Raw genomic sequence first — 9,531 nt, 5'->3', positions numbered from 1 at the left:
CGTCGCACCGTAAAAGGAGGCTATAAAGGCAACGCTCAGGTAATCACCTATCAAACGAAGTCTAATCTCAAGAACGCAAGATTGGGATTGTCCTCCCATAAATCGGGATGAGATGCTTAAAAGTTGTACAAGGCCACTCGGAGAGCTAGAAACTGTGAAATGCATGGCCGTGCTCGGATGAATCATAGGCTATGATTATCTGTTTATTTGATCAGTTGAACTCTGAAACCGAGGAACACCTCTGGACGTAATAAGGATGACAACTCTTACCTTATGTTCAAAAGCAAGCATCGAGCGACAAAGGAATTAGGAAATGCACACTTGTCCCTAAGGACAAGTGGGAGACTGAAGGAAATAATGCCCTTGGTCCAAATATGCATTCTATGTTAAGTCTAATAAATGCAGTTCGGTATTAATTAACAAGTTAATCATTCAGTGAGATCAAGTGAGCTGAATGCCTAGCTAGAGGCCGCTTCAGTTCAAGTGGAATTAATGATATTAATCCACAGCTTACTCTTGACTGAACCCGTAGGGTCACATAAATAGTACGTAAACGGATCAAGTATTTAATGGCATTAAATACTCCATCTATGAATATTCGGAACCGACGGATCTTGGTTTCAGTGGGAGCTGAGATCGTCACAGGCAAGAAATGAATACTCCGGAAACGATGATATTACCGGAAACGGAAATATGGATCGTATCGGAAATATAAATATTATCCAAGTCGTAGATGTTGCCGGAAACGGAAACATGGTACGTATTGGAAAATATTATCGGAAATGGAAATATTGCCAGAATCGGAAATATTGCCGGAAACGGAAATATTGTCAGAATCGGAAATATTACCGGAATCGGAAAATAATTCCGGAAACGGAAATATTAAATATTTGTTCGAAACGGAAATTAATTCCGGAATCGGAAATATTAAATATTGTTCGTATCGGAAATGAATTCCGGAATCGGAAAATTTAATCGGAAGCGCATCGTACGAATAAGCATCGGACGAGGCCTGCCGGACGAGGCCCAGCACGAAGCCAGGCCATCGCCCAGCAAGCCAAGCGCGCCGCACAAACAGCCTCGCCAGGCCCAGCGCAAGGCCAGGCCCAGCAGGCTGCGCAGCGCGCACAGCGCGCACAGCACGCGCAGCGCGCAGCGCGCGCGGGCGCTGCGTGGGCTGCTGCTCGCGCGCACGCATGGGGGCCCATCGTGGCTGCCGTGCGTGTGTGTGCAAGTGTTTGTGTTCGTGCACGTTTCCTAAAACATGCAGAGTTCGGTTAATGATTAAATTCCTAATTCTATTTGATAAATTAATTAAATTAGAGTTCTTGTAGGATTCTAGGTTTAATTAATTTGTATCTGAGTAGGATTTCGATTCCCTTTCCATACCCCTATAAATATGAGGCTAGGGCTCACAATTTATAACGAGTTTCAAAGTATTCAAAGTGAGTTTTTGAGAGAAAAATTCAGCCACACATCTTGCTCAAAAGTGCCGAAAATTCTAGTACCTTAAGGGCGATTCTAGTTGGTCAATCTTAAGGCGGATCCGGACGTGCTGTGGACTATCTACGGAGGGACGACACTTGGAGTCCTAAAGACTTGTTCTTGTTCGGTTCGGGCGCAGCTAGGGAGGGCACGCAACAAAGAGTATGCATCTAAATTATGCTATATGATTATGTATAAATAATATGTTGTCCTGGGTTAATGGTTGTTTCCGCATGATCTATGTAATGTCATATGTATCATAACCTAACACAAAGTTGAACAACCGATCCTTTTCATTCATGTCACGGATGTCCAACATGCAAGCCGAGTATTCTTTCACATAGTCGTGTATGGAGCCCTTGTGGCGGATCTCCTGCAGCTTCATTCTTGAAAAAAACTCGGGGTAGAACTGATCTTTGAGTTCCTTCTTGAACTCTTCCCTAGTATCTATGTTGATCTTCCCACCTTCGATGTCGGCGTGCTTTGTGCGCCACCATAGCTTTGCATCATCCGACAAGTGCATGGTCGCACTATCAACTTTTAGATCGTTGCTCAGCTGACAAATCCTAAAGTACTGCTCCATGTCGAAGAGGAAGTTATCAACTTCCTTCGAGTCTCTAGCCCCACTGTAGTCTCGAAGCTTTGGAGGTTTGATCTTCATCGCACCACCTCCACTCGAGTCAGTTCTTGCAGCGCGCTGCGCGCATCAGTGTCGCGCATTTGTCTTGGGCATCTTCAGCTTGCTTCTGGACAAAGTTGAGTTGTTCCTGAAGCGCTTCTTTCTCTTGCATGAGCTCATCGACCGCACCGAGTCTTTCTATCTCTTTGGCCTGGCCAATCACAACTTCCTCGAGTCGAGTCCAGCTCTCTGACTTGCCTTCCAACCAGGTTAGTCTTTCTTCGATTGTTTCCATCTCAGTTTGCTTCTTGGTTCTCTCGATGCCTAGGTTTGAACCTTGGCTCTGATACCAACTGTCACGGTCTGAATGTTTTGACACCGATCCGTGCGGCGCCCTCTTGCCTATTGGCGGCAAGGAGGCAAGCCTTGTGCGGAATGAGTGTCTTGTGACTCGTAGGGGCACGATTAAGCGTCTGATTCTGAAAGGGAACTCTAGCCTATTGGCGACAAGAGCGAGGGTCGAGGGTCAAACGGAGCGTTTGTGTGCGCACAGCAGGCACAAGCGGGACCGTCGACGAGAGTGTATCTGTTTTGAGGGACTTTGATCGGTCTTGGAAAGCTTAAAAACATGCGACACCACAATATCTATAAAAGCTAGCAACAACACATGAATTAAGCAAAGGCAACTTCTGATGAGAGGTATTGGTTCATACCCCTCATAGAGGTTTATTTTGAATTAACTAAAACTTGCCAGTGAACACTGGAATTACAGTAACATAATAGTTCTCCCTAAAGCCTAGAAAACTATTAGAAAGATCCTAGAAAGCAATACAAAGGAGAAATACAAGTAAAGGAAGGTTGGATTCTAACACTAAGGCGAACAAAAAGAGACAATAGTACTACCTCTAATTGGTATCATAGTGTCCTTTTTTTACGGGTTATCAATCCGTAGGTATTTGAGAATAATTCATGCATATATTACACATTGAAGTACTATTTGGGTCGCTAATTAACCTACTTGAATAGGGTTGAACGTTTATAGACCGTCTATGATAAGGTAATATTATCTTCTCGTTTCTGAAAATGTTTTACACTTACTATTTGCATGGATTTCAATGCAATACTTGAGATCAATATATCCATTTATATTCCGCATGAGAAAAAAATCATAAAAAGTTGATATTTTGAATATGCATATTTAGACGGATCTAATAAGATCTCACAATACTGGTTTTATGTAAATAATAGCTTACATTTACGGTCAAGATTTTCATACTTTATACACGCAATCCAAAATATAAAGAACTTTCAAAGCGGAAGTAGTATGTTTCACTGACTTTTAATGAGTAACTAGATTTGATCTTGTGCATGCACGGATATTCTAAAATTATTCTACTAATTTTTTATTTGGCTGAAATATTAGAGTATGCAATTTATATCCTATGGGGTGTTATATATTTTATATGCTTGTTAATTGACCAAATATTCGATATACTAATAGGAGGATTTGACCAAAATATTGAGTAAATTATTTTCCTTTATTAATATAATAATTTGACTAAAATATTACCAAAAACTATTTTTAACAAATTATTACGGAGTTTGTGACATATATTATTTTTAAATCGCGCGTTAAATTAAACAATTTTTTTTCCATATACAAACCGTAAAAAAAAAAACTAGTAGAGATATTTTAGGAAAAAAATTTAGAGGGATAATTTGCACCAGGAGATGATATGTGCCATACCTGGTGTCTATTTTATTACTATAATGTAATAGATAGATAGATATATATATATTTATTGTTGATAGTTCAGTAGGAACACTTGACAAGAGGGGGGGTGAATTGTTTCTTGGGAACTTGAGTAAGTTTCTTGCGGAATTTAAATAATAAAGAGACTGAGAACAATGAGCGAAGAAAGATATAAAACGGAGGAACCTTCTTGACCCTAATCAAGAAGAACCTCACTACTCTTTTGTATTAATGCAATAACTCTATTACAAATACACTCTTTAACTCGAGTTCCTCTCGAACACGAGTTCCCCACAGCAATCCCCTTCGATTACTGTGCTACTCTTTCTCTCTCTGACTTAACTCTAAGTCGCTCCTTTTCTCTTTGACTTAACTCTAAGTCACTGTTTCTCTCTTTGACTAAACTCTTAGTCGCTCTTTCTCTCTTTGACTTAACTCTAAGTCACTCAAGGATCACTCAATCCTTAAACCCAAAATACAATATGATAGATAGATTCTAGTACGTAATGAAGCTTATAATAATAAGGAACTCAAGGAGAACTCTATTTTGCCAACTGATTCTTTTAAAACGTTTAAGCTCTTTAAGATAGATTTTGTAGAAATCAGTTGTGTTTTGAAAAGCCAAAACTCTTCTCCTTTTATAGGAGAGTTTTACCTAAGGTTGGGTACCCATGTTCTCCTCAACTACCCACTAACAGTTACTGCTCAGTAACATGGGCATAGTTGGAGAGAAACAGGGAGACCAAATCAAAACACTAAATGCACGTTTAAACAGAAATACGTGGGAGAGTTTTAAGGATCATGGAAAATCTTTTGCTTGAGAAACAAGGAGAATGAAAACAGAATCCTATGTTTACATTTATTAATTAAATTCATTTTATTTATTAACAAAGATTTTCCAACTTAAAACTCTTTTATAATTACAGTTAATATATTTCAATTTAAAACGTACCAAAATACTTAGGTTCCTTTCGTTCCAAATTACGTATAAACAATATTAAATACTTACATAAATCCTAAACATAAACTCATATGTTGTAGTCTTCATGTTGCACCTTTAGAAGCTTCACTCGAAGTCTTCCCAATTTGTTCCTTCTCTGGAACATCGAGGATCCACATAATATATGAGGATCTCGCCTTAGGAACTCGCCTAAGGATCTCGCCTTTGTAAACTTGCTTAATGATTATATCTTCAATGTAGTGTCTGACATGGATCAATTACTTGCTTATATTCCACGTTGCTTAGTTTATCCAACTCAGGATCTCCTTAACTTAGCATTATCCCTCTAAGGATCTCGGAACCTATTATGCAACATAACTTAACCAATTGTCAGGAGTTTGCTTTGTCATCATCAAAACTTTAGGGTCAACAATATTCCCCCTTTTTGGTGATGACAACAAAAGCAAACTTTCACTAAATGCAATAATAATCAATTAGCATAAATATAAAGCAATAAATTAAATAAAGTATTTTTATAAAAATTAATCTAAATTTCCTAAATGAAATTAAGGAAAATTGAAATTAATTTTAATAAACGAAAATAAAATTAAAAACGAGAAATAAAATTTTATAAACTTACATCGAGAAGAGAGTAGTGAGACGGACTTAAAGTGATCAATTTAAGTTAAGTTTGCATTTATTAAAATTAAAATAAACACGATATTGATTAGCTATTCACTAAAATTAGAACCTCAAATAGGTTCAAAGTTTACTACTTCCTTACATCATAAACTTTTAAAGATCAATCAAGAAGCAAATATTAACTTTTGATAATCGACTTAAAAAAGTGTGTATGAAAAGTCTAGACAAGTTCCTAGGAAAAAACCTCACTACATTTTATACGTACACTTTCAGTCTTCTGGTACGTACATAGTCAACACTTTCAACAATGACTCCGAATTTTCAATGTCACAATTTATATATCACTTGCGTGTCACACTTTTCTAATGATGATATTAATGTAAATTGAAATATGAAAAGAAAACGATTGACCAAATACAAATATCTATCAATAGAAAACCGTAAACACACAAGTAATACAAAAATTGAAGAACAGAATCGCAACTAACTTGTTATTACTTCAGCGACCGTACATAATTTACAACACATTACATTTATTTGTGTGTCCCATGTGACTATGTGAGTATATCTCACATCTTATTCGACAAATATATATGCCCCTAACTCTCGGTATCATACCAAGTAAGGTTAATTTCTGTTTTCTTAAACAACACGAACTGATTTATGTATAACACAAACTGATCGATGTGATGCGGCCTTTCGCGCGCGCTGGTTCTCCATCGATGCCTATGCTCCCCATGTTTGCGAAGCTGCAATGTCAAACAAACATTAATTATAAATTTTGCCAGTAACTAACTACTTTCTATCAATTACGACTACTCAAATACTAAACTGATAGAGTATAAAACTAATATTTGGACTTCAATCATAAGTTTAAGCTTTTAGTTGAGTTGGTCATTTGTCAAAAACATCAATTTCTACTTTTTCTCTTATGTTAATTTACATTTTGTAACATTTATATATCTAATTATACACCAGCAAATAATATAAAATTTTGATATTAATAAAGTACTTATTGAAACGAATCAAACAAAATCCACGTAAATATGTATTTTCTTATGTATTGAAAATAATGTAGAATATGTTCTTCAATTATAAATAGTGTCTAAATTCTAACTTAAAACATCATAGGGAGGAATGGTAATGGTTTCAACTAAAAAAAAAAGTAGTTTTGCAAAAATTGGTAAATTAAACATAACTGTTGTACTCCTATATTTAATGCGGAATTGGTTAAATAAGTTTGACCGTGAAACATACCTTGTCTAGAAAGAGCCCAATTCTGGTCTTGGCCGAGACTCCAAGCGAAATAGCCGAGCAACGAAGCGGTACTCTTAGCATAAGCAACCTTAGTAGCTATAGTCTGTGTATCATCATAAGCGATCCAAGTCGATCCAGAGTAACAATAGTTAGTAACATAATTATTATCATACCTAACCGTTGCACCTCTTTGACTAATGAAGTCCTTAATCTGCTTATAGCTAGGTGTTCCACCACCAACACTAGTGTCTCCGCCGGTAGACGGAGCTAAAATACCATTACTGTTCGGGTTCGAGAGCCGCCATGCGTACCCGTAAAACGGGAACCCAAGGACTAGCTTCTTAGCTGGCACGCCGGCGTTAATCCAAGCAGTGATCCCACCACTTCCGCTAGCGGCGGTGCTGGATGGGTTGCGGAGTGAGGCATGAGGTTGAGTGACAAACGGCTGAGGTGACCAAGCGGGGGCAACAAAGTCGTAAGCCATGACATTCACCCAATCTAGACTGTCGGCTATGGCTTGTGCAGGGAATGTAGCTGCTGCATTTGCTCGTGGTGAGTAATGAAGTGCTGCGGTTAAGATCAATTGTGGCCTGCCTGTGCTGGATGCCTTAGCCCTTACGGCGGCTCTCCATTCTCGAAGGAGGACTGCCAAGTTGTTCATCTCATCGACGGTGGATTGTTGTTCCCAGTCTAAGTCGAGACCGTCGTAACCATTAGCTAAAGCGACGTTTATTGAGGAGTCGATAAAGGTCTTTCGAGAAGTAGGGTTCCTAGCCATGTTGTTGTAATCGGAAGATTGTGCGTTACCTCCTCCTATGGATAAGAGGGCTTTCACCGCCGAGTTCTTTCCTCGGACGGTTCGAGGGAACGAGGCGCATTCTGAAGGAACAATAAGTTGGTTAGTTTGAAGGTTAAGGTTGGCAAAGGCGCAGAAGAGATGAGTGAAAAGAGTTGAGTCGATGTCTGAGGATGCTAGACCATTGTCTGGAAACCAATAGCCACCCTTAACCGCACTCGAAACTTGGAAGTTTTGAAGTGAAATGAAAAGAATTATGAAGGAAATGGTGCTTTTAAGAGAAGGATAGAAAGCCATTGAGATTAGCTTGGTTGAGTTTGGAGGATATGATGGAGTTGGAGTAGTATATATAATTAACTTGGTGGGTGAAGTATGCAACTGACGCAAGTGTCTAATAATAGCAAGCATGTGGGAAGAATATAGAGGGATAAATTATGAGATAAAGATGTTTGACATTTCCACAAACGTATATGAATGCATATAAGCAACCATGTTAGACTTGTTCAACGTCTTTCAATATATGCCGAATAAACAACTTAGGATATACTACGTACGTATGTAGTTGGGAAAATAAGTTTGGATATGTGGGATATCTTTTGTTAACGTCTATGTATTAGTGTATGCTGTGTAACCAACACGTTGCATGAATCATTAATAATGAGTCATCTCATATCGCACATGAAGTATATATTGTGTATGTATGTATGTATGAATAGAAGACCGAATGAAATTTAATTTATTACTCTGTACTAGTTATATAAACTACCAGCACATAGGCCTGCAGTTTTGCACTCTTAAAACAAAGTACTCAGTATAAATATGCGGGATATCTTTTGTACACGTATATGTATGACATGTAAGTAAACACGATACGAATCATCAATAGTGTGTCATCTCACGATCTCACATATATAGTGTATGTACCATTATCGGATCGAATGAATCAGTAATTTATTACTCCGTATTACGTACACTAACAGCACATGGCCTGCACCCTCTAAGCAAAGTATTACGTAGTAAATTGCAGCGGCCTGTTTCGATAAGGAACGAAAGAACTTGAAAATTGGGGTTTAAATAAGATGGCATTTGCTCCACGTATATGCATGAATCATCAATTGTGCGTCAGCTCACTTATTGTGTATCGTTCACTAATAAAGGTTTGTTTGATTTAGTGCATTTAATTTAATTAGAAATAGGAGTAAGCCATATTGCTAAAGTATTGGATAATTAAGAGAGAAGTATGATTGTGATGGAGGGTGATGCACAAGACTGTGATCCGAGCTGAGCTTTGCATGGAGCAATGTAGGTGAGATGACACCCAACTGATCGTAGAAGATGTATTATCTCTTAAAAACAGTACGTTTTCAGTCCTTGTCTTTAATTTCTTGTTTTGTTACTCCCGCTTTGCTAAATATGCGGTGACTAGTTATTGTACATTTGTACGTGATTAGAGAGTGATGGATAGCTTAGTTGGTTAGAGCTTCCATCCCGATTTCAGTCTTTCAGGTGATATATCCTATTATCGATTCTCATCCCCGCCGCCCTTGTGGCTCATTTGCAACAAAAAAAAAAAATTGTACCTGTTTACATTTGGCTAGGTGTATGAAGGCCAATAGGCCATTCTTGAATCTCTGATGCATGCAATCGTTTCGTATCTTCCGGCTATTATATTTAATAAATTAGCCTATCTTTTTCCTAAAAAAAAGAGTGAGAGAATGATAACTCATTTTGAGCTTGTGGAGATTGGTCAAAAGATACACCAGTAAGAGAAATGAGAATAGGCCAGGTTTATGGGAATATTTTGGACAATGATAGAGTGACTCTAAGAGTAGGTAACCCTTTTAATATTGAATTTTGATTGGTTACAAATGCATTGAAACTTTACATACAACACATTCTCTCTCCAATTAATTGTGCTTATATATAAATTTATGTTATATGTATCTTAGGGGTTACCAACCCTTAGGGTCAACCAAACATTTTCCGAATATTTTATTTATAAGGTGATGAAATATATGAATGACTTGGATAATCGGATG

The 9,531-nt window shown here is 37.8% G+C and overlaps 1 protein-coding gene across 1 annotated transcript; it reads right to left on the bottom strand.

Moving 5' to 3' along the window:
• Window positions 1–5,903: 5,903 nt before the first annotated feature.
• LOC110774917 (class V chitinase) lies at window positions 5,904–7,880 on the bottom strand. Its single transcript, XM_021979518.2, has 2 exons — window positions 6,697–7,880; window positions 5,904–6,188 (listed from the first exon to the last, which is right to left on the bottom strand). The coding sequence occupies exons 1-2, from the start codon at window positions 7,787–7,789 to the stop codon at window positions 6,166–6,168; spliced, it is 1,116 nt and encodes a 371-aa protein (XP_021835210.1). The 5' UTR covers window positions 7,790–7,880; the 3' UTR covers window positions 5,904–6,165.
• Between the last annotated feature and the right edge of the window lie 1,651 nt (window positions 7,881–9,531).

Source organism: Spinacia oleracea, chromosome 2 (assembly GCF_020520425.1).
Source record: "Spinacia oleracea cultivar Varoflay chromosome 2, BTI_SOV_V1, whole genome shotgun sequence".
NCBI classification, from domain to species: domain Eukaryota; kingdom Viridiplantae; phylum Streptophyta; class Magnoliopsida; order Caryophyllales; family Amaranthaceae; genus Spinacia; species Spinacia oleracea.
Note: the sequence above shows the minus strand (reverse complement) of the source record. Positions and strands in the feature narration are given on the sequence as shown.